Below are 26,619 nucleotides of genomic sequence, written 5' to 3' on the forward strand. Positions count from 1 at the left end.
CTATAAGATGTTTTACTTATAAGCATATGAATTCTTAGCAAGCAATAATCTGAGAAAACCTTCTTAACCTGATAAAAGGCCAACAGCAACCAATAATCTATAAGGTAAAGCCCAAAAATTTTTCCTTTAAGATTCAGGCATGAGATAGTAAAAGCCACTATTACCTGATATATTCAACACAGCCAATGCAATGAGATAAGAAAAACAGTATGAGTATTGGAAAGGAAGAAAACAAACTGTCATCAACAGCAGGTAATATTATTATGACATGGAAAACTCAGGAGAATCTACAGAATTATTTGTTAACAATAAATTCAGTAATTGCTAGATATCTTTTAAAATACCATTTAGATATCATGTACAAATGCAAAAAGAAATAAACAAATCCTTAATATCTAAGACAGTTGAGAAACCTAGGAATAAATCTAACAGAAGAGGAACAGACCTCTGTGGATATGCACTCAATAAGGTCTGGGCTTTGTTTATTACAATGCCCCTAGTTTCTAAAATGCCTAGTACAGGAGTGACATCAGCAACATGACTCAGAAGTTGTTTCTCCTTTTTATCCCACTTTGTAATCAACAAATTAGACATCCATACATAAACACCTTACCCCAAGGGACTCAAGAGGAATCTCACTCACCAGTGCAGATGTTAGGACACAGACAAACTCCATAGAAACTGTGGAACCTGAGTAGCTGGTGAAACTGCCTGGACCCCTCTTGGGGCTAATGGGCAAGAATTGGGCATGTGTTGAACTGAGCAGGCACTCACTGACCACAGAGAACTTGCAGAAATCCAGCTTCCAAAAGGCAGATGCCAACACACTGTTGAAGAAGAAAGGAAAAGAAAAATATGAGTTGAATCATAGTGAAAGTGGTAAGAGAAACTTTGTAGGCACTGCCCTACTTTTATTTATTTTTTTTTAAAGATTTTATTTATTTATTTGAGAGAGAGAATGAGATAGAGAGCATGAGAGGGAGGAGGGTCAGAGGGAGAAGCAGACTCCCCGCCGAGCAGGGAGCCCGATGCGGGACTCGATCCCGGGACTCCAGGATCATGACCTGAGCCAAAGGCAGTCGCTTAACCAACTGAGCCACCCAGGCTCCCTGCCCTACTTTTAAGAAGGAGCCTTTTGGGGCTCATTTATTGGTAGAGGTGACTCTTCTGCAGGCAAAGAGGCAGATGGTGAGAGAGGATTCAGTTTTCCCAGTTGGCAGGATGCAGCTAGGGAAACCCATTTCTGTCCACCAAAACCCAGAGTACTACGGTGGGAGCTTAGTCATGAGAGCTTTGGGAGGATTTGGGGAAAGAGGGAGGTAAGAATTTCAAACAGTCTTTAATCTGCTCAGCAGAAGGTCCACCCACAAGCCTTTGGGAGTGACATGTCCTACCCCATCTCCCTACCAAGTCTGTGGGCATCCCCAACTCACCAAGTGTTAAATCCATACTTCCCCCAACTCTGCCAGCTGGGTGTGTGCTCCTGAGTATGTCCAGAAAGGCAAGCTTCAGGAGATGGGGAGCATGCTCAGAACACATTCTCCCTTGGTGGGCAAGGGAGAATCCACAAACCTGAAATATAGCATACCCTTCTGGAAATTAAACAACAACAACAACAACAACAACAGAGGTTTCTAATAACCTGCCTAGCAGACTGTAAGAACCAGAGAAGACACAGAGCTAATTAAGAGGGTCTTGGTTATTTCAAATGCACAAGCAAAAATGCATACCTACAAGTAATATGAAAAATCAAGGAAATACGGCATCACAAAAAGAAAATAATTTTCCAGCAACCAAGCTCAAAGGCATAGAATATTACCATCTGATAATTCAAAATAGCTGTTATGAAGAAATTCAACAAGCTACAAGAAAACTCAAAGACAATCCAGTGAAATCAGGAGTAAAGTTAATGAACAGAAGGAGCTCTTTACCAAAGCGATTGAGATTCTAAAAAAGAATCAAATGGAAATACTGAACCTGAAGAATTCAGTGAATGAGATGAAGAATGTAGCGGAGAACATCTGTCTCAGGGCAGATCAGGTGGAGGAAGAATAATGGCTTGGAGAATACGAATACAGAATAAATACACTTAGAAGAGGAGAGGGGAACTAAGTTTAAAAAGAGTGAAGAAAGGCTAAAAAAAGCTCTCAGATTCTATCAGAAAAGCAAATATCTGAATGATCAGGCTCTAGAAGGAGAGGGGAAGGAGAAGGGGCAGAGTTTATTTAAAGAAATAATAGCCAAGAACTTCCCAAACCTGGGGAAAGACTTGGACGTACAAGTCCATGAAGCTAATAGCATACCCTGTTATCTCAGTGTAAAAAGACCTTCTCCAAGACACATTTTAATGAAACTGTCAAAAATCAACCATAAAGAATCTTGAAGCCAGGGAAAAAAGAAAGTAACTGACAAAGGAACCCCCATTAGGCTATCCCAGATTTCTCAACAGAAACTCTTGACAGGCCAGGAGAGAGTGGAATGATGTATTCAAAGTGTTGAAAGATAAAAATTGCCTGCCAAGAATACTCTGGCAAAGTTATCCTTCACATATGAAAGAGAAATAAAGGCTTTCCCAGACAAAAGCTGAGGGGGTTCACCACCTCTAGACCTTCCTTGCAAGAAATGCTGAAAGGAATTCTTCATGCTGAAATGGGAAGATGCTAACCCAAGAATATAGCAGCATGTGAAAGCTAACAGCACACTGATAATGGGGAAAAATCAGACTCAGAGAACCGTTACTCTATATTTGGATGGTATGTTAACCATGCAACTATAGTATGGAAGTCAAAGTAGAAGAGTAATTAAGAACTATAGCTGCAGGGCACCTGGGTGGCTCAGTTGGTTGAGTGTCTAACTCTTGATTTCAGCTCAGGTCATGATCTCAGGGTCATGAGATCAAGCTCCAGGTCGGGCTCCTTGCTCAGCGCAGAGTCTGTTTGGGAATCTCTCTCTCTCCCTCTACCCCTCTTCATAGGTATTTGAAGATACGTTACTATCAGCCTAAAATGGACTGTTTTATCTGTAAGCTATTTTATGTAATTCACAAGGTAACCACAAAGCAAATGCCTAGAGTGGATCTGCAAAAGACAAAGGGAAACAGAGCATACCTCTGTGGAGTATAACCAATGTACAAAAGTAGGCATGAACAGAGAGGGAAAATACAATGGAAATTCAAAAGGACCAGAAAGTAATGAATAAGATGGCATTCATGAATAAGTTCTTACATATCAACAATTACTCTAAATGTACATGGGTTGAATTTACCAATCAAAAGGCACAGAGGGGCTGGATGGAAAAAAAAAAAAAAGATCCAACTACATGCTGCCTACAAGAGACCCATTTCAGATTTAAGGATGCACATAGACTCAAAGTGTCATTTGAATTATATGCTGCATTTCCTATTTGAAAATAGGGTAATTGAGTATTTTTTTCCTTATGTATAATACACATCATTTCATTAAAAATCCTTAAGGACTTTTGTGGAATGTGTGATTCGTCATAGTTCTTTCCCCCCTTCTTATTCCTCCTCAAAACAAACAGGCAATTGAAGAGTGTAACATATTATCATCAATTCTTAAATTCATGGATCTTCCTACATTTATTGTAAAGTGAAGCTCTTGACCCACTGCACAGTTTGATGAACAGAGTCCATTTACCATAGGGACAAAGAAAAATGCAATGGAAAGAATCCACTTAGAGAGCTTATGATTGCCAATTTCTAATATGCCTGAGTAATTGAGATTTAAAAACAGAACAGAATTATAGGTTTAAATGAAAAAAATCCAGGGCGCCTGGGTGGCTCAGTCAGGTAAGCATCTGCTTTTGGCTCAGGTCATGACGCCAGGGTCCTGGGATCGAGTCCCGTGTCAGGCACCCTGCTCAAGCAGGAAGTCTGCTCTCCCTCTCCTGTCTTTCCCCCTGGCTTGTGTGCTCTCTCTCTCTCTCAAATAAATAAATAAAATCTTTTTTAAAAAAATGAAAAAAATCTTGTCTGAATACCAGTGCCATTTATTAAACTTTCCTTTAGCACTTATCTGTGTTATTAAAATAGCACAAACATAGTAGATCAGGAACTGGTTGCCTGTATATATCACTGGGAGGTAACAGGTAGTGTTGAATTATGAATTGGTAGTGTTTAGAATTGTCTTGAGAGGTCTTTAAATCCAGTGGTAAATTCCCTCTGTCCTGCATCACCTTCTTACCACTAATTTTATGAAGCCCCTGGTAGTGATGGGATGTGAAGGGATGAGTGGTATCTCAGGCATATGTGGGCACATAAAAGGCTAAGAATGATATTCTCAATGCATATAGGTATATATAAATGACTTTCTAATTTGAAGGCTTGGATGCTGAATGTGTAGGCCCATGATATATATATATATACTGCTTACATAGACATAGCACATGTACCACATTCAGTTTATGTAAATATTTACCTAAATGAAAGATGGTGTTACAAATACAGTTGGATTTTTTCTTTAATGATGAAGCACTGTGATCATGAAGAAAAAAAAAAAAAACAGATTTATACACTCTGTTTATGTGTAATGAGTAAATTTCACAAATTACAAATTTAAAAATGTGCTAATATGTAATGTTCTTTATTTTCTCTGATCAGGTTTAATTTCATATTTAAGCCCAATGGACATTGCACCAGAATGAAGCTTAGTATTAGAAACTTAATCCTAGTCTGTTCAGGGCAAACTGTTAAAATCAATGTTTTCTGTGTTTATTTTCACCTTTAAGTTTTGATTCAAATGTCATCTTAAAGCAATCTTTCTTCACTTCTTTAAGATTATTCCCTATTTAATAAAAAAAATAAAATTGCTCCTTTTTAAAAATTCAGTACATTTCCGAATGCCCCCTTTTCTCTTTTATTCTTCCCCACAGCACTTACATCTAACATACTATTGTTTTGCACTTACTTTATTGCCTGATTCTCTATCAGAACATAATTCCTATAGACTTTTTTTGTCCATGTTATTCAATGATATATCATTAGTTCCTAGAATAGGGCCTAGACACTGAATGAGTATTTGTTGTTGAATTTGAATTCATTGTCTGCCTCCCTCTTACCACTGGGGCTACCTGTGTTTGGGACACTCACCCGTTGGGGAGGAGACACTGGATCCGTGCTCCACCTCCTTTGATTTTGCTGTGATGATTGAATTATGTCAAAGCAAATTAGAGCTGGACAGAAGTTAAAGCTAAAAGGCAAATTTTATTCAGGAACTATTGCAATAGGGGAAGAGGGACCTTTGTGTCAAACTGAACTCCATTCTGAACAAGGAGAAGTGGGGATTTATTGCCAAGGAGAAGGATCAGGGGTAGGGGAGGGCAGTGGATAGAAGATTACTAATAGGAAACATCAAGGAGAAGGGGGATTCTGCAAAAGCAACTTGATAGGATTATTGTTGAAGGCAGACCTTGTGATAAGATGTCAAGGGTGGGAGATGAAGAATGTGATCAGATATCAAGGATGGAGGATTTTTGTTAAACTGATCCAGTAGGGTTCTTGCTAAAATGGAACTAATTGGAACAAGGACAGAGCCCAAGGTCAGAGTCCCAGTCCGAAAGAGGGGGGCTCAGAGGAGCCTGACTCAAGTTTGGTCAGGGGAGTGTCTTTGCAATTGTCTTCATTCATCGCTGCTGGTATCCTATGGGATACCTACCTGTTTTCCCCACTGGTCTTTGGTAATGGGTCTACACAGTGGGTTTCTTCTCATTTCTGTTGAGTACTCCAGGTCACTGCTCTTCTTTTAGCTTCCTTTAAGTCAGTTTAGGGAGTGTCAGAAACCTAAGAATACTCTTTCTGGCAATTTGAGTATTGCAGTCTGTTGGTGGAGTGAGTGGGGAGGGTGGCCTATCAGCCTAGACTTGGTTGGTTGCCATATTTATTTTTCTGAAGTTGTGTTGTGCAAGGAAGGGGTTGAGTATAGGAGATTCTAAGACCTGGCCATTTTCCTCCGTATGCTCTGGAAGCAAGACAGAAGTTCACCTTGGCCCTGGGATCTTCCTTGTCTCTACCTGGGTGGGTGTTGGGGAGCTTTGGCTTCCCTCCAAGCTCCCCTGTCCTCTAGGCTCTGGAACCTGTCTGGGCGGGAGAAGGAGTCTTTATCTGGTTTTCCTCAAGTCTCAAGGGTTTGTTTTTTTGATATTCAAGTATCAGGAGGCCTTTTATCTAAAAGACTTTTGTCTCTGCAGTGAATTTTCAAAGCCTGTTTTTTAAAATCCAGAAGCCATTAGAATGGCTTTCTGTGGTCTCTCTCTTCAGATGACCCCACCTTGGGGCATTGGATACCTTGTGTTTTGTTTCAAAGGGGCTGTGGGGTAGTGGAAGGCCTTCAAGTAAAAAGAAATTGATAAAAAAGGAATTGGGTGGGGTAAGGGAGACCTCCCAGGCACTTCATCGTATTACATTTACTTAAAAACAAGGAAGTGAAGTCATAGAAAAAATATATCCCTGTCCGTTTCCTTGCTAATTTCTACGTTGAAATTAATTCTCCTGTATTTGTTTCCTGGAGAAGGGTTTTTTAATTCTCTCTCTATTCTTTCTGTGAAAATGTCAGCCCAGTATGCATTTTCAGTAGATGTGCTTCCAGCAAAACTTGTCTTTAATATCTCTGGTGTGCAGTCATCTGAGATTTTCCCATTTGTTCCAAGGTACTTGAAGGGCTGATTTGGTTTTGAAATTTACACCTAACATCCACTGAACTTGGACATAATCTTTTCATGTTTACTGCACATCCTTCACAGCATAATGACTTCCAAGCTTCATTTAACCTGATTCCTACTAAACAAGGAAGCTTGAGAGGTGGGAGAGGCTAGAAAAAAAAGAAAAGATTTTTCTGCTTAGTGTTTTTGGTATTCTGCCATGTTTTTTGTACACCACTTTAATTGCTCCTTTAGTGATATTATACTGAATGCTTTTTTCAAAGGCTCATTTAGAATACCTGCTTAGGAAAAATGTGGGTCAGGTGGGAATGAAGCACAAAACTAAATTGCTACTTAAAATGACAGCTCATCAGTGGGGCCAAGTGCCATCAATTTTTTGTTTATATCTTTGGTAATTTAATGCAGATGAAACTGGCAGTTTGCCAGTTGTTTTATTTTTCCGAGCAAAAAGATATTTTAAAAAAGAAACTGAAGCCCAGTATATATATAGCTTATTAATCTTACTGTTTTATTTTAATTACTGGATTATATGCTACAGCAAAATTGAGAGCTAATAACTGCAGAAGAATTTTGATACCTTGGAAAGTGAGTATATTGAATGTATTTATTTAGTTCCACATATATTCCTCATTAGCTAAATTTCAGAATGATTGATGGAATGGGGACTTTGCATATTAAGGTAAAGGAAGTTAAAATGATACCTTATGGCAGGAGGAAATATCTATTGACTGATTCTGGTAGAATTTTCCCAGGAAGCTCAAGAAAGTAGGATGTAACACATGAATGTCTTTAATATGAGCTGTATGTATTCTGTATTAATATAATTACTAATGATATTACTTGGGCTATGAAATTCTAATTCCCAAGAATTGGTACAGCAGTCTTTCATTTCTTTTAAATTTCTGGAAACTAATCTGAAACTTTACTTGAAACCACTTAGCTTCTAGGGCTTATGTCAATCTCATTTTTCTCAAAAGCTTTGCTTTTTGTTCTTTTTCAACGACAAGAAGGTAATATTTCCAATGAGCAGTTGGTTGACCTTTATGTACCTAATGAAATTACATTAATAAGGTGAAATGCACACAATTTGCCAAAGTTCATTTATGCTCTTTAAAAAAAAAAATCCTATTTTGATATAGTGGTTTGATTCTTTGTCAATATGTACTACAAACAAAAAGAGCTGTATAAATCATTGTTGATACTGATTCATATTAGTTAGGCATTGATGATGTCAGCATTTTTATCAAATACGGTAGGTTGAAGTCTATGAATTTCAAAGATGTTTGTATTTATCTTTACGGTAGACGATTTGAAGTATAACAGTATAGAAGTAAGGTTCAGGTGAAATGGGAGTTGGTAACTTTAATTTGGAAGGGATTATTAGCCATTTAAAAGAATCACTTGAACCTTCAAATCCTTCCTTACACAGGGTTATTTAGAAAAGTAAAATGAATTGTGGTCTACATCTGATAGCGAGCATGAACTAATTAATTATTGTGCTGTTTGAAATCAACAGATGCAAATACATCTCCGTGGGTTTTCATTGTGACCACAGATTAAAGCAGCTCTGGTAGTTACTCCATGTAGGAAGGGAAAAATTTAGAAAATCAGGAGAAACACTTATGTCCTGTATTATCCAGCTTTACACATTAGTAGAACTTATCTATAATGTTTGACTTGAAAGGACGTCCTACCCATCCTCCACCTTTCAAACATACCCCCCTATTCCATATGAGATATTGCTGGGAGGTTACCAGTAAAATGGGTTGCCAGAGAGGATTTTTCCTCTTTTCAAATGCACACATCGCTCATTAAGATGAATTAGTCTCTAATCAATTTTTCATAGATTAGTTTCAAAACTCTGTCCTGTGTGTCCCCTCTGTGATGGCTAGGAGGGCTCAGGACCATTGGAAAATGGGAGAAAAAAGAATTGTGTGCTATTGGGCTACCCTGTGCTGGGCAGTTGTGGGGAAATCAGGAGGGGAGGGTGTCAAGCAGAGACAGGAAGATGGTACAGTAGCAAAGATAGTTCTTTGTCATCGTTCCTAACGCTGCTTCCAAGTCACGTTAAACTTAGAAATCAGACTCTGCCAGCTTGCTCATCTGTTGGTACATTGCAAATGTATTGGGAGCCCTTTCTTGAAAAAAATATTTTCTGAATGAGAACTTGTACATAGGCTGTGCTTACAGTTTATAGATTTATCTGTTTATAATCAGAATTCTGTAACATACAATAATTTGTATGAGCAATTAAAAAATCCCATGTGGGACGCCTGGGTGGCTCAGTCAGTTAAGTGTATGCCTTCTGCTCAGGTCATGATCCTGGGTGCTCAGGTCATGATCCTGGGGTCCTGCGATCGAGTCCCGCATTAGGCTCCTTGCTCAGCCCTGCTTCTCCCTCTGGCTGCCGCTCCCTCTGCTTGTGCTCTCTCTCTCTGACAAATAAATAAAATATTAAAAAAAAAAAAAGTAAAAAATCCCATGTGGCTTCTTTATAAAAAAAAATGAAATAAAAAATATTGTTAATTACCCAAACATGCAGAATTCTGATTTAAAACAGAACAAAATTTCTCATCTATAAATGTGGCTTGTGATGTAAATTGAATGACATAAGGCCGTAATTAGCCATAATTGTTACAATTGCCAGACTAATCTAATCCACTTACACAAAACAAAATATTTCCAATAATTTTGTCTATAGATAAATGATTTATAAAATATGAGATGTCTTATAATGAAATAGTAACTAAGGCAATCTCAGCTTTATTCATGCTTAAAAATTATTTGCTGTAACACATCGATTCATTCAACATATTTTTATTGAATGCCTACCATGAATCAGATGCTATTCTCTATTTTGTGGATAGTAAGGAACAAAGCAGTCGAACTCCCTGCCATAAAGAAGTTTACCTGGTAATTCTGCTAACCATAGCCCAGAATACTTAAAAGAAAAAAGATGACATAGTTTTATCTCAGCATTTTCTCATGTTCTGATCATTTTTTTTTTAACTTGGCATAATTAGCTGGTGAATTTTCTTTGTACAAAGGAGAATCTTTGAGATGAAGATCCATGTACCTTTATATTAATTCAGCATGTAAAGTTAATTCTTTTTTTTAAATTTAAATTCAGTTAGTCAACATATAGTACATCATTAGTATCAGATGTAGTGTTCAGTGATTCATCAGTTGTGTATAATACCCAGTGCTCATCACATCACATGCCCTCCTTAATGCCCATCACCCAGTTACCCCATCCCCCTACCCACCTCCCCTCCAGCAACCCTCAGTTTGTTTCCTATAGTCAAGAGTAAATCATGGTTTTTCTCCCTCTCTGATGCCTTCCCATTCAGTTTTTCTTCCCTTCCCCTGTGATCCTCTGTGCTGTTTCTTACATTCCACATATGAGTAAAACCATATAATTGTCTTTCTCTGATTGACTTATTTTGCTCAACATAATACCCTCCAGTTCCATCCGCATCAATGTAAATGGTAAGTATTCATACTTTCTGATGGCTGAGTAATATTCCATATATATATATACCACATCTTCCTTATCCTTTCATCTTTTGATGGACTTCTCAGCTCTTTCTACAGTTTGGCTATTGTGGACATTGCTGCTATGAACATTGGGTTGCAGGTGCCCCTTCGGATCACTACATTTGTATCTTTGGGCAAATACATAGTAATGCAATTGCTGGGTCATAGGGTAGCTCTATTTTTAACTTCTTGAGGAACCTCCATACTGTTTTCCAGAGTGGCTGCACCAGCTTACATTCCCATCAACAGTGTAAGAGGGTTCCCCTTTCTTTTCATCCTCACCAACGTTTATTTTTTTCCTGAGTTGTTAATTTTAGCCATTCTGACTGGTGTGAGGTGGTATCTCATCATTGTTTTGATGTGTATTTCTCTGAAACCAAGGGATGTGGAGCAATTTTTCATGTGTCTCTTCGTCATTGTATGTCTTCTTTGGAGAAATATCTGTTCATGTCTTCTGCCCATTTCTTGACTAGATTATTCATTTTTTGAGGTGTTGAGTTTGATAAATTCTTTATAGATTGTGGATACTAGCACTTTATTTGATGTCATTTGCAAATATCTTCTTCTATTCCATAGGTTGCCTTTTAGTTTTGTTGACTGTTTTCTTTGCTGTGCAGAAGCTTTTTATCTTGATGAAGTCCCAATAGTTCATTTTTGCTTTTGTTTCCCTTGCCTTTGGAGACATGTCTCGCAAGAAGTTCTGCGGCCGAGGTCACAGAAGTTGCTGCCTGTGTTCTCTTCCAGAATTTTGATGGATTCCTCTCTCACATTTAGGTCTTGCATCCATTTTGAGTTTATCTTTGTGTGGTGTAAGAAAATGGTTCAGTTTCATTCTTCTACATATGGCTGTCCAATTTTCCCAGCACCATTTATTGAAGAGACTGTCCTTTTCCCATTAGATCTTCTTTCCTGTCTTGTCAAAGATTAGTTGACCATAGAGTTGAGAGTCCATTTCTGGATTCTCTATTCTGTTCCATTGGTCTATGTGTCTGTTTTTGTACCAATACCATACTGTCTTGATGATTCAGCTTTGTACAGAGTTTGAAGTCTGGCAAAGTGATGCCACCAGCTTTGGTTTTCTTTTTCAACGTTCCTCTGGCTATTCGGGGTTTTTTCTGTTCCATACAAATTTTAGGATTATTTGTTCCAGCTCTGTAAAAAAACTTGATGGTATTTTGATAAGGATTGCATGGAATGTATAGATTTCCCTAGTAGTATAGACATTTTAGCAATATTTTTTCTTCCAGTCCATGAACATGGAATGTTTTTTCCATTTCTTTGTGTCTTCCTCAATTTCTTTCATACGTGTTCTATAGTTTTTAGAATACAGATCCTTTACCTCTTTGGTTAGGTTTATTCCTGGTTATCTTATGGTTTTTGGTACAATTGTAAATGGGATCAACTCCTTAATTTTGCTTTCTTCTGTCTCGTTTTTAGTGCATAATGCACATAATGCAACTGACTTCTGTGCATTGATTCTATATCCTGCCATGTTGCTGAATTTCTGTTGAGTTTTCACAGTTTTGGGGTGGGGTCTTTGGGGTTTTCCACATAAAGTATCATGTCATCTGCGAAGAGTGAGTTTGACTTCTTCATTGTCAATTTGCATGCCTTTAATTTCTTTTTATTGTCTGATTGCTGAGACTAGGACTTCTAGCACTATGTTGAACAACAGTGGTGAGAGTGGGCATCCCTGTCATGTTCCTGACTTTAGGGGAGAAGCTCTCAGTTTTTCCCCAATGAGAATGATATTCTCCGTGGGTTTTTCATAGATGGCTTTTATGATATTGAGGTATGTTCCCTCTATCCCTACACTGTGGAGAGTTTTAATTAAGAAATGATGCTATATTTTGTCAAATTCTTTTTCCCATCAATTGAGAGGATCATATGGTTCTTGTCCTTTCTTTTATTAATGTGATGCATCATGCTGATTGATTTGCAAATGTTGAACCACCCATGCAGCCCAGGAATAAATCCCACTTGGTCATGGTGAATAATCCTTTTACTGTACTGTTGGATCCTATTGACTAGTATCTTGGTGATGAGTATTTTGGCATCCATGTTCATCAGGGATATTGGTCTGTATTTCTCCTTTTTGATGGAGCTTTGTCTGGTTTTGGGATCAAGGTAGTGCTAGCCTCATAGAACGAGTTTGGAAGTTTTCCTTCCCTTTCTGTATTTTGAAACAGCTTCAGAAGAATAGGTATTAGTTCTTCACCTGGGAAGCCATCTGGCCCTGGACTCCTGTTTGTTGGGAGAATTTTGATTACTGATTCAATTTCCTTGCTGGTTATGGGTCTGTTCAGATTTTCTATTTCTTCCTGTTTCAGTTTTGGTATTTATACATCTCTTAGGAATGCATCTGTTTCTTCCAGATTGCCTAATTTTTGGCATATAGTTGCTCATAATATATTCTTATGATTGTTGATATGTCTTCAGTGTTGGTTGTGATCTCTCCTCTTGCATTCATGATTTTATTTATTTGTGTCCTTTCTCTTCTTTTTGATAAGTCCAGCTTGGAGTTTATTGATCGTTAATTCTTTTGGAGAACCAGCTCCTAGTTTCATTGATCTGTTCTACTGTTCTTTTGGTTTCTATTTCAATGATTTCTGCTCTAATCTTTATGGATTCACTTCTGCTGGGTTTAGGCTTTATATGCTGTTCTTTCTCCAGCTCCTTTAGGTGTAAGTTTAGGTTGTGTATTTGAGACCTTTCTTGTTTCTTGAGAGAGGCTTGTATGCTATATACTTCCCTTTTAAAAGTACTGCCTTTGCTGCATCCCAAAGGTTTTGAACAGTTGTGTTTTCATTTTCATTTGTTTCTATGAATTTTTTTTTAATTCTTTCATTTCCTGGTTGACCCATTCATTCTTTAGTAGGGTGCTCTTTAACCTCCAAGTGTTTGAGTTCTTTTCAAATTTCCTCTTGTGACTGAGTTCAAGTTTCAGTGCATTGTGGTTTGAAAATATGAATGGAATAATCCCAGTCCTCTGGTACTGGCTGAGGCCTGATTTATGACCCAGTATGTGATCTGCTCTGGAGAGTGTTCCATGTGCACTTGAGAAGAATGTGTATTCTGTTGCATTAGGATGGAATGCTCTGTATATATCTGTGAAGTCCATCTGGTCCAGTGTGTCATTCAAAGTCCTTATTTCCTTGTTGATATTATGCTTAGATGAGCTGCCCATTGCTGTGAGTAGGGTGAAATCCCCTACTATTAATTGTATTATTATCAATGTGTTTCCTTAATTTGGTTATTAATTGGTTTATATAATTGGCTGCTCCCAAATTAGGAGCATAAATACTTATAATTGTTAGATCTTCTGTTGGATAAACACTTTAAGTATGATATAGTGTCCCTCTTCATCCCTTACCATGGTCTTTGGTTTAAAATCTAATTTGTCTGATATGTGGATTGCTATCCCAGCTTTCTTTTGATGTCCATTGGCATGATAAATTGTTCGGCTCCCCCTCACTTTCAATCTGGAGGTGTCTTTGGGTCTAAAATCCGTCTCTTGTAGGCAGCATATGGACTGGTCTTGCTTTTTATCCAGTCTGATACCCTGTGTCTTTTGATTGTAGCATTTAGCCCATTTATATTCAGAGTAACTATTGAAGGATATGAATATAGTGCCATTTTATTACCTGTAAAGTCTCTGTTTCTGTAGATTGTCTCTGTTTCTTTCGGGTCTATGTTACTTTTGGGCTCTCTTCACTTACAGGATCCCCTTTAATATTTCTCACAGGGCTGGTTTAGTAACCACAATTTCTTTTAGTTTCTGTTTGTCCTGAAAGCTCTCTATCTTTCCTTCCATTCTGAATGACACCTTAGCTGGAAAAAGCATTCTTGGCTGCATGTTTTTCTCATTTAGTATCATGAATATATCATGCCACCAGCCCTTTCTGACCAGCCAGGTCTCTGTGGCTAGGTCTGATGCCAGTCTAATGTTTCTACCATTGTAGGTTAAGGAGCTCTTGCCTCAAGCTGCTTTCGGGATTTTCTCTTTATCTCTGAAATTTGCATTGCTTCACTGTTATATGTTGGGGTTTTAATCTATTTTTATTAATTTTGTGGGGCACTCTCTCTACCTCTTGGACTTGAATGTCTGTTTCCTTCCCCAGATTAGGGAAGTTCTCAGCTGTGATTTGCTCAAATATACCTTCTGTCCCTCTCTCTCTTTCTTCTTTCTCTGAGACCCCAATAATTCTAATATTGTTTCACTTTATGATATCATTAATTTCTCAAAGCCTCTCTTCATGGTCCGTTAGTTGTTTTTCTTTCTTTTCCTCAGATTCCTTCCTTTACATCATCTTGTCTTCTATGTCACTGACTCTCTCTTCTGCCTCATTTACCCTAGCTGTTAGAGCATCCAATTTAGAATGCATCTCAGTTAAAGCATTTTTAAATTTCAAGCTGATTAGATTTTATGTCTGCACTAAGAGGTTCTCGAGTGTCTTTTACGCTTTTTTCAAGCCCAGCTAGTAACTTTGTAATCGTTATCCTGAATTCCAGCTTTTTACTTATATCCATATTGATTAGGTCTGTGGCAGAGAGTATTACTTCTGGTTCTTTCTTTTGTTGTGAATTCTTCTTTCTAGTCATTTTGCCCAGAGAAGAATGGATGAACGAGGGAACAAAATAAAAAATATCAACCATGACCCAAGCGAAATACCCACTAGACAAATCTGAAGCAGTCTGAAGCCAAAAATGAAAAGAAAAGGAAAAAGATTATAATCTCCCAGATGGACAAAACAGGGTGATCTACTTGGTCCTGGGTCTATTTTGCTCTGTTTGTTAGAAGACCCTAAATCCCAAAATTGCAAAGAAAGCAAAACTTTATATATATATACACACAAAATAAAATTGAATACATTGAAAGGAAGCCAAAAATGAAGAATATAGCTATAAAATGTAAATGTAAAAATGGAAGTTAAAAAAGAAAACTTAAAAACAAAGAGTTGCTAAAATAAGAAATGAGTTGAAAAGGAAAAAAAAAAAAAGAAAAGGGAAATTATAAACTGAAAGGATAAAAGAATCGTGGGGAAAAAAACCTCGAATACTATATACTATTTTGCCCTAGCACTGGAGTTTTGCAATTCTGTGTGCTTGGTAAACTTGGTATTCCACTGATGTTACAGCTGGTTTTCTGGGGGAGGTGCCTGTTGAGCTCATTCTCAGGTGTCTGCCTGGGCGGAGTTGCACTGCCCCTTGCCGGGGGGCTGGTCTCAGTGTAAGCTGCTTTGGGTTGCTTTGTGTGGCTCTTGTTCCCTGAAGTTTTTCCGCGCCCCATTAGAGGATGAAAATAAAAATGGCTGCATCCCAATCTCCAGCCTGAGCTGAAAGATCTCGGCCCCCTAACTTAAGTAAACCTTTAGGGAAAAGCAATCTTCACTTTTGTGTGCACCGAACTCTGCAGACTCCTTCGAAGCACACCGTGCTTATCCTCTCGGGGGAGAGAAGAGGGTTCTCGCAGGCCTGCCACTTGCAGGACCTCCACACGGAGAGTGGTCCCCTACTGTACTGCCATTCACGGTTTATGGCAGACTGAGCTGAGAGCCCACTCCTGGGCTCTCTGACCATATCCAGTTTCCCTGCTCCAGTGCTTGGGAACTTTGCCCGCTCCGAAATCCCCATTCTTTCCATGACCCTAGGGACCCTGAGACCACACAGTCCCACCTAGGATTTTGCCCTGCTTTGCCATCTGAGCACCTTTAAGGCAGGGATGTTTCTCACTGGAGCAGATTTTTAAAATACTGACTTTGTCCTCTGGGGCTATATCACTTTCCGGTAGTTGGTTTATAGAGGCTCCCTCCCCATGCTGTTTATCTTCCAATATATCCCCTCCAATTCACTTTGCACCTCCTACCTTGCCAAAAGTGGTCACTTTTCTATTTGTAGAATTCCAGCAATTCTTTTCTTATATCTTAGGTTGAATTCATAGGTTTTCAGAATGATGTGATAGTTACCTAGCTAAATACAAGGCACCCGATGAAACAAGGTTCCCTACTCTTCCATCTTTCCTCTCCCCACTAGTTCTTTCAAAAACTATAGATCAAAAGGCTGATTATCTGCCATGCACTATTTCAAGTATAATGGCAGTTAGAAAAATGGATTAGAAACAAATCCTGACCTCAAGGCTTAGTTGATAATAGGGAATATAACAATGACAGAAGAATGGAAGAGAAGCAGCTATAAAATAGGTTTTGTTGGAATCTCAGTAGTTAAATAGAATGAGGTGACTGCGTGTGTGTCTTTGGGGAGCAGGGCAGTATTATGTACCATGTATGGTACCGTGTATGTACCATGCCCCAATATGTACATGCTGAAAATTTTCTATTTTCTATTTTCTATTTCTTCCAAAAGATGAAAACCTATTCTTGTTTTAGTACTTTCTCTCCATTTCAGAGTATGGAGGTAGTCTCTGGTAAGAGTTCCTTAAAATCCAGGCCTTAATAATTTTTTAGATGATTAAATATCTGGGATTTTCTACTCTCTGTCTTATCCAGAGGCTTCCTAAATTCTATGACTAGGAAAAGCAAATAGGAAAATAATTTATAAATGCATTAAAATTTACCTATAGTATAATAAACAGCTAGTATCTGTAAAGATCCACAGATTTATTAAATATGTAAATATACAAATTAATATAATATTTAAAAGTTGAAGAAAACGAGAATAAGAAGAGAAATCTATCAGATGTTTTCATTGGTAACCAATATTTTGGTTTGTACTATAGAAAAGCCTCATCAATTAGGAACTCAATAAATCCTTCTCAACTTTGAGAGATTGGTAAATTGTCTCATTTCACTTTTATTGGTATAAAAATGGAGACCACGATTGTGTGGCCTTTCTACCTAATGAGTTATTAGCTTAAGTGAAGGGTTCCAGGCTTGCTCTTCAGTGGTAACCACGTGGTTAAATGAACCATTAGAGGTAGATGGGGCCATGAAAAGACTGTTACAGGAATTTTTAAGCCTTGACTTTTTCAGAAAGGCCAAATATATATTTCTTTTGTTTTGCTTTGTAGTTACCAGCTGACAAGTGGGTATAAGCCTGCCCCAATGGACCTGAGCTTCATCAAACTCACCCCATCTCAGGAAGCGATGGTGGACAAATTGGCAGAAAATGCTCATAATGTGTGGGCCCGGGATCGAATCCGGCAGGGCTGGACTTACGGTATCCAACAGGTACAAGGGTATTTCGCTTGATAGCATGGAAGCTGAGATTTGCTTAAGTGGTGATCAGCATAATTCCTAACAGGAAAGATTAAATAATGACTGTTTTGAAACTCAGATACATATCTTCATGTACATATGCACTGACATACCTGTTCCGTGCTGGACCAAGAAGTCAGATGACCAAACCCCGAGTGTTCACATGAGGTACACAGTGAATTTTAACCAAAACAGTCATTTATAACATGGTTTCATGGCATTTATCTCTGAGATTGTATTTAAGGAGAAACTTTTGAAATATGAGACAGTTGAGATAAAATAATAAAAGAGGTCCACAGTTCCTCATTCGAAAACCCTGGGGCCAGATGAATGTCAGAATCCAGGTATCTTTTGGTTTCCAGAATGGCAATATGGTGATATATTACATGTTTCTTACCACCCTCAGCGGGACAGCAGAATATAAATTACTATTTGTTCAGCACAGTGTAGGCATGATAATACCAAGAGGGATAAATAAAGCCTATAAACAGGCTTGCATCAATTCAGGTCATATTTTACCACTAACTGAGTTTTTGTTAAACTTAGTAAAGGATAGAGTTTTCTGAGGTTTCTGGATGTTAGAGGCATGGATCTCTCTCTATTAATGGTGGTGCTAGCGGGAGTGACTAACAGTCATTGAGTATATCCCGAGGCAGCATAGCAGAGCAGCCGAAGAGCAAATTTGAGCCTCGCTTCTGAGTCACTGTGTGACCTTGGGCAGGCTACTTAAATTCTCTGTGCCACTGTCTTCCTCATCAGTAAGTGATTTAATGTCATTTTATAACTTATGTATGAGAAAGGCTCATAGCAGTGCTGGGGCCTGACCAAATACGTATGGCAGTTTGCTATTCAATTAGGTGGCAGTCACCATGTCTAGAGTTTTACACATATTCTCTTTTTTTTTTTTAAAGATTTTATTTATTTATTTGACACACAGAGAGAAAGCACAAGTAGGCAGAGAGGCAGGCAGAGAGAGAGAGGCAGAAGCAGGCTCTCCACTGAGCAGGGAGCCCGATGCGGGACTCGATCCCGGGACTCCAGGATCATGACCTGAGCCGAAGGTAGTCGCTTAACCAACTGAGCCACCCAGGCGCCCTACACATATTCTCTTTAACTCTGACTACAGTTCTGTGAGGGAGGGATCATTTTTATTCCCAGTTTACATATGGTGCACGGGGAGCCTTCTTGGGAGCAGTTTGCCCAGTGCTACCCAGTTAGCAGGTGGCAGACCTGCTTGGGATCAAGCCTTCTGACTCCAGAGCCAAAATTCTTCACTTCCTTGTTGCAGTGCCTCTCGCCAGCTCAGTTTAGGCTTCCTTTACTTAAAATTCTTCAGGACTAAAATGGATTCTTACTTACAGGCTTAGACTGTGGTCCAGGAAACAGCCTAAATATTGGTTTGAAAAGCTGAATTTTGAAAATCCTTCTAAGCCAGTGACTTCTTGCTATTGGGAAGGCTAAAGAAAAATTGAAGAGCCTTGATGTACCTCATAAAATATATTTTTATATTGAATTAAGCTGGTCGTAACTGATGAGAATGTCAACACTACCTCTGCTCCAGCATTGTGTGTGTGTGTGTGTGTGTGTGTGAGAGAGAGAGAGAGAGAGAGAACCTGAACCTTATACTCCAGATGGATCAGGGGTCCACACTGGCTGCTGCAAAAGGAGGGCTTACTTGCCTTGAAGACCACGTAGCTCTGTCAGACAAACCAGGACTTCCCTAAGGTCCCTCTCTTCTGGGGGTGGGGGTGCTCCTTCCTGTGCATGTGGTTCCTCATAAAAACACAAGGCTCTCTTTGAACCTGCCAGAATCATTTCCCCATTCCTTCCCCCAGGTCGCACCCCATCCCTCCACCACATTCCCCACTGACATAGCCCATGTTTGCCGGATTATTTGAATGAATGTTGTCTTGAATTTTGCGTTACCTTCCATCACCTTAACATAATCTAGTTTAGAAGTTCGTTGAAAGTCCTTGAGAGCAGTTTCCTTGAATTACCCTCTTCTCTGTCTCTCTAGCCCAGCTGCTTTCAAACCATGGGTGTGCATCAAATCCCCTGGGAAGCTCCTTTTAACAGAGTCCCAGGACACCGTCTCTAGAGAGGATGATTCATTCAAGGCTTCAGACTTTCTACAGAGGAAAAGTTTGGGGGCTAAAACCAAGTTGAAGGAGAGGAGTGTGGGGTGATGTTTACACTGTTGGTTTATTTGGGGTGGCTTTGGAGTGGTGCTCCCCGCCAAACAAACTAGGTGATCTCGACCCCCCACTGTGTCAGTTCATGTTCATGTGTTCAGGAGCAGATATTTAGTACAAATTTGCTAGAGACCAGGGGAGAAGACAGTAGGAAAGGCTTTCTTTGCTCCTACCCAACCAAGACAGACCCCATCCACCATGTAGCATATTTGTTTTGAGAAGGTTTGGGAAGATCCACAGTCTCCTCATTCTTAGTCATGCTCAGGTTAACCTGAGAATTGAGAATGCTTCCAGAAATCTGGAAAGTCTGACAAAATCTGTAGGAGAGTCTCAGGGAGTGGATGGAAGGAAATGATTTTTTTTGCCAGGATAGTAGGATAGCCAGCTTTCTTGCTTTGCCAACACCAGTTTCATCACATTTTAAACCTGGAGCCTCTTTTGTTATAGACAAATCGTGAGTTTTGTAGGTATTTCAGTACTTTGGCTATTAACTGGCTTCACAGGTTGATGGAGTCACCCTAATGCATATTGTTCAGGCTATTTGAGTTCATAGAATGGCTGTCTATAACACCCTGGGTTTTTCAGAGAAAGGGACAGCAGCCATGTGTTGTTTGTAGACTAAAATCAGTGAGAGGTGACCAGTGATCATTTGGCTGTTCTTGTAACAAAGACTCGTCTGTCAACTGTGCAAGGAAATTCTGTGTTCTCTAAATTCACCCACTGCCCTGTGACCCTGGCAGATGGAAGATGATGGAGAGATCCTTCCAGTTCGCTTTTGTTATTGTTGTTTTTTACTTTTTCTTCTCTTGGGGAGGGCCTACACTTACTCACTGGATTCCATCTTTTATATTGGTAGGGGTTCAGTAACTCCTGTTACCTGAGAAGACTAAGGTGGTGGGGGAGGGGCAGCTTTTATCTCAGGAGCTTCACATTCTATTTTATTTGGTGGCTGTCATACTTCCAAAACAATTGCTTTAGTACTGCTTTAATGACCAACACCTTTTCTCTTCCTGTAGGATGTAAAGAACAGAAGAAACCCTCGCCTGGTTCCCTACGCCCTTCTAGATGACCGCACCAAGAAATCCAATAAGGACAGCCTCCGTGAGGCTGTGCGCACGTTGCTGGGGTATGGCTACAACCTGGAGGCGCCAGATCAGGATCATGGTATTTTTTTTAAAGATTTTATTTATTTTTTTGAGAGAGAGAAAGATAGAGCATGAGCAGGGGGAGGGGCAGAAGGAGAGGGAGAAGCAGACTCCCCTCCGAGCAGTGAGCCCTATGTGGGGCTCGATCCCAGGACCCTGGGATCATGACCTGAGCCAAAGGCAGGCTCTTAATCCACTGAGCCATCCAGGCGCCCAGGACCATGGTATTTTGGTTTTCCTTTCTTCCTCTCAGGCTGCAAAGTTGTGTAGTAGTTCTTCAAAGCCAAATAATTAACTAAAAGTGAGGAGTATAGGATGAGTCCTTTGGGATGTCATCTAGTTTGTAATTTAGGTCAGTGGTTTAGAGCATTTTTTTTTCCTGAAGGACACTTGAGGGATTAGACTCCTCTCCCATTTGAGTGTCTCAGGACCACTGGGGGAAAAATGGGGCTACCTTCCCAAAGAGTTTGAGGTGAGCAGTTAACTCTCTTAACTCTGGTATTGCCCCTACCTGACCCTACCAGTTCTCCTTCAAAAAAGAGTTGGTTTAATTGTTTTAGCTAGTGTCTTCTGAACCTTCATTATTTTATACTCATACCTATAGGTAATTTTAATTAGTGTAACATTTTGCTTTAAGATAAACACATTAGAATAGGCATTCAATAAATTTGTGTTGAAGAAATGGGTTTTCAGACGTCTTATAAAGAACACATTTCCCCTTAAAATATTTTAAGAATATGGTTTAAAATATCAGTATCAATTCCTTTATCCTTTGCCTGAAGTTTGAGTTGGTATGAATATCCATATTTTAAAATTGGCAAAGTGAAATAAACAATGTGTGTTTCCTTATAGTGCCAGTTTTTAAAAAATGTATCCTTAATATTCTCTAATGACTAATATCTTCAGTGTTGTATCTGTGCATAGAAATCCAGACTGTAAGTAGTAATAATAGCTAATGTTTATATAGTGCTTATCATGTGCAACAAGTATTTCTGAGACCTTTACAATTACATAATCCTCACAGTAGTAACCCTATGGGGATGGTCCATGCATTATGCTCATTTTACAGATTAGGAACCTGAGATTCGGAGACTTCTCTGCCTTTCCATTTACTATGTTGTAGACGCAGAATCCCATTCCCAGGCATTCTGATTCCAGATTTCAGTTTGTGGAGTTGATTCAGTATGTATTAACATCTTAAGAGCTCTTAGTAGATACTGAATCTTTACATTTGCTGCAAATAAAATTAGATATTCCCTTGATAACAATAATATTCGTGATTATAATATAACTATTTTCTCTTGAGGTCAGTTTTATAGCAACAAATATTTGGTAGACCCTTATTAACCAGATGCTATCAGGTATGAAAGGTACCAGAAGGATCCCTGTCTTAAAGAGTCTGTAGTCCACATGACCACTGGAATGGAAATACAAGGCTTCTAAGCTAAGATGTAACAGATTTACTGAGTAGTATTCTATTCTAATAAACCATAAATTTTTTTATCCGTTTTTCTTTGATACAAAGATTTGGATTGTTTCCAGTTTTTGGCTATTATGAATAAAACTGCTATGAACACTTGTAGACAAGTCTTTGTGTAGACTTAGACTTTTCATTTCTCTTTGGGTAAATATCTAGAGAGTAAAATTACTAGATCATGGGACAGATATAGTCTTTATAAGGAGTCCAGATGGTTCTGCGAAGTTACTTCCATGACCAATGTATGAGGGTTCCAGTTGCTCCCACATCCTGGCCAAGAATTGGTAGTGAATCTTTCTGATTTTAACCATTCTGGTAGATGCAAAATGGGATCTTACAGTTTTAATTCTCATTCTCCTCGTGAATAATAATGTTGAAATTTTTTTCTTATACTTAATGGCCATTGGTATAAGTGGTCTTTTTTCTTTTTCAAATCTATATCCATTTTAAAAATTGGGTGGTTTTGTCTTTTTATTGAATTGTAAGTATATATAACTGTAAGCATATATATATATATAAATTTTCTGGATATAAGGACTATGTCAGATATTGGAAATAATTCCTAGTAGTTTGTGGGTTGTGCTTTCACTTTCTCAGTGAGATCTTTCAGAAAGCAGAACATTCTTAATTTTGATAAAGCCCTTTATGATTTTTTTTCCCTTTATGGTCATATATTTTATGTCCTGAGAAATCTTTGCCTATGCAAAAACAAAGATTTTCTCTTGTGCTTTCTTCCAGAAGTTTTATTATTTTACTTTTTCGTTTAGGTCTATAGTCTAATTTGAGTTAAATTTTGTTTGTGATGAGAGACTGAGGTCAACGTTCACTTTTGTCCAGGTGGATATTCAGCTGTCTCAGCACCATTTATTGGAACAAATTATCCTTTCCTCATTAGATACCTTGGCACTTTTGTCAAGTATCTACTGACCATTGGGTTCTATTGATCTATATGTCTATCCTTAAGTCAGTACCACACTACTGTCCTTTTTATTATAATCTTATAATAAATCTTAAAATCAGGTAGGGTAGGTCCTCTAACTTCTTCTTTAAGAGATTTCAGTCTCCTTTTTTCTTTGCATTTCCTTATAAATTTTAGATTCCACTTGTAAATTTGGTTTTGATGGGATTACAGTTGACTATGTAGGTCAATTAGGGGAGAATTGACATTTTAACAATATTTAGTCTACCAGTTCACGAATGTGGCATATCTTTCCGTTTATTTTGGTCCTCTTTAATTTGTCTTCTACTTTCAGTGTAGAGATCTTGCCCAGTATTTTTTAGAGGTATATGATATTTTGGAACTATCATAAATGAAATTAGTTTTCATTTCATTTCACCTTCCAGTTGTTCACTGTGAATATGAGAAACACAATTAGTATGTATATATTGTTGTTATATCCTGTGGTGTGGCAGAATTCATCTTACTTTTTTTCTTTCTTTTTCTCTTTTTCTGTGTATAAAGTATATAGGATTTTCTACCTACATAACCATGATGTCTCCCCCCACCCCACAAAAAAATTTTACTTTTTCCTTTATAATTATCATGCCTTTTTTGTCTTTTGACTTAGTGAACTGGTTAAGACTTACAGTGTTTAATAGACATGGTGAGAGGTTATCCTGCCTTGTTCCCAGTCTTAAGGAAAAAAGTCTTGATGTTTCACTATGAAGTATGATGTTAACGATAGGTCTAGATGCCCTTTATCACAGTGAAGAAATTCCTTTTTCTTCCTAGTTTGTTGGGAGCTTTTATCATGAATGGGATATTGAATGTTGAGTTCTGTCAAATACTTTTCTTTTTGCCATTTATTGAGATGATTATATATTCTTTTCCTTTATTCTACTAATATTGTGAATAACGTTGATTTTTGAATGTTAAAATAAGTTGCATTTCTGCAATAACTCTACCTGGGTGTATTATGCTTTTTTATATATAGCTGGATTCTATTTGCTATTTTGTTAAGGATTTTTGCTTATATGTCATAAGGAATACCGATACGTAATTTCCTTTTCTTGCAACATCTCTTTGTCAGTTATTGATATGAGAGCAATAATGGCTTCATGATACAAGGTAGGAAATGTTCCCCCTGTTTTCTGAATTTGGGTTAGTTTTGTATTCTTTCTTTCTTTAATGTCTTATAGAATTTATCATTAAAATTGTCTGGGCATATAGTTTTATCTTTTAGGAAACTTATTTGATTATGAATTCAATTTCTTTCATAGCTATGGGAGACATTTAGATTTTCTATTTCTTCTTATGTCAGTTTTGATAAGTTATACATTTTCAATAAGTTAATTTCATTTAAATTGCCGTATTTATTGGCATAAAGCTGTCCTAATGTCCCCTTATGATCCCTTTGATGTTTGTAGGGTCTCTAGTGGCACTTCTTTTTATTCTTTGTGTTGAGAGTTTATGTTTCTCTTTTTTTGTCATGGTCATTTTTCTTAGGGATTTATTGATTTTATGAATCTTTCAAAGAGTGAGTTGATCTTGAATGTATTTTTTTGGTTAAACTTTCAGACACTTATTTATTCTTCCACATTACCAATCATGGATTATTATGAGTCAGTTCTCATAATTATGAGTGGCTATGTCTCCTGTCTCCTTAGGATAACAGCACTGTTGAGAGACTGTGGCATCCAGTGGGGAACTTCAGTCTTTGGTTAGTGTTAGAGCCCCTGGCTTCACAGCCCCATGAACGTTCTTTAACATGACCTACTAACTGTAAATTTTAATGAAGGACTGGATATATTTATATGATCCCAACTGTTGACAAGGATATGACACAATAGGAACCCCATGTGTTTTTGTTAAGAGTGTAACTTGGCAAAGCTGATGTGTGAAAAGCTTGTAATTATAGAAACCATGAATATGTCCCAGAAAATGCTACATACACTTGGATGTAGAAACACTCATATATAGGTCCAGACAGGGGTGTTTAGGAATGCGTTTATTACAGCATTATTTATGATCATGAAATCTGGAAGCATCATATGTGTCTATTTCTGGGAAATATTATTAGATAAAAATAATAGAAATGTTAAAAAAAAAAACATAACATGCAGCAATTCAGAAGCAGTGATCATGAAGTATGGGATAGAGCAGTAATACAATACCATTAATATCATTTCTAAGTATTCTACAGCTTACAAAAATACAAACCGTCCAAGGAAAAACACCACACATATTGGAGTGATGCCAGTGGTGGAGAAAGGAGTGAGGAAATGTATTTTGTGATCAAGGATTAAGAAAAAGGAAGAAAAAAAGAGCAATAGAGGAGACTTATTACACAGTCCAACAGAATAATATGAATGAGCTGAATACTGTAGTCTCTGAGCTCCCAAACACATATTCATACACATACACACACACCCTCTCCCACACATACTTATACACACACACACACACACCAAAAAGTAAAACAAAAAGTCAGATTAGATAACATCCTGGCATTGGAACTGGTTAAAATTATGATGGTATATTCATACAATGGAATATTATGAACCTGTTAAATACAATGAAGTGCTAATAGGAAACAGTCACAAGTGTTTCATATTAAGGTTAAATAGCAAAGTCGTGAACTCTGCGAAGAGTATGGTACTATTTGCGTTATAACAAAGAATATATGTAAACGCTTGCACATGCACGGACGGACTCTGGATAGACACAGAAAACAATAGTAACAGTGATTGCTTCTAGGAAGGATAGCTAGATAGCTGACAGACAGCTGTGGGAGGGGAGATTTACATTTTGCCACATATCATTTCTTTTAAATTTTATACTCTATTTGCATTACCCATTCAAACAAAAAAAAGAAATGCACTGTTAAAAAAAATTATGGTTGATATCCAAGAAAGGGAGTGCATTTTACCCAGTACAAGGAAATGTGCAGTATATGCTGGAAAAAAATAACTAGTGATGGTTATATTTTAAAGACATTATTAGTCAAGGACATAGACTGTGTCAGTTACATCTGAAATATTCACTTTTAGGGATAACCGTCTTCCTTGTATACTGCATAAGATGTTGCCCTTATGACATATAATTTTATGGTATTTACAACCATAATACAATTTTCTCTTCTTCACACCCTTGTGAGGCAATGTATTGCTACCTTACAGTTACCTACTTTCTTGTTGCTTATGTGAATTTCAAGAAGAAAGGGAAGGAGTTCCTATTTATAAAATCCATGTTTGGGTTTAATGTTACTTCCATATTTCAGATCATCCTTATTTCCATTTGCTTTTAATACATAGTTATGGAACATCTACTGTGCCTAGTTCTGGGGATTCAAAAATGAGTAAAACTGTTTTTGCCCGTAGGTAGCTCTCAGGGGAGGCAAGGAAGAGAGACTAAATTGTCAACACTATTATATGATGTA

The 26,619-nt window shown here is 38.0% G+C and overlaps 1 protein-coding gene across 1 annotated transcript in view; it reads left to right on the forward strand.

Annotated features, from left to right (window-relative positions):
* RYR2 (ryanodine receptor 2) overlaps positions 1 to 26,619 on the forward strand; it is a 725,313-nt gene that overhangs the window by 430,637 nt on the left and 268,057 nt on the right. Inside the window, exons 25-26 of the mRNA XM_035008528.1 lie at positions 17,240 to 17,399; positions 20,635 to 20,782. Coding sequence (XP_034864419.1) covers positions 17,240 to 17,399; positions 20,635 to 20,782 — 308 coding nt within the window. The remainder of the gene's footprint in view (positions 1 to 17,239; positions 17,400 to 20,634; positions 20,783 to 26,619) is intronic.

This window comes from Mirounga leonina, unplaced genomic scaffold (genome assembly GCF_011800145.1).
Source record: "Mirounga leonina isolate KUSES-001 unplaced genomic scaffold, KU_Mleo_1.0 Mir_152, whole genome shotgun sequence".
NCBI lineage: Eukaryota > Metazoa > Chordata > Mammalia > Carnivora > Phocidae > Mirounga > Mirounga leonina.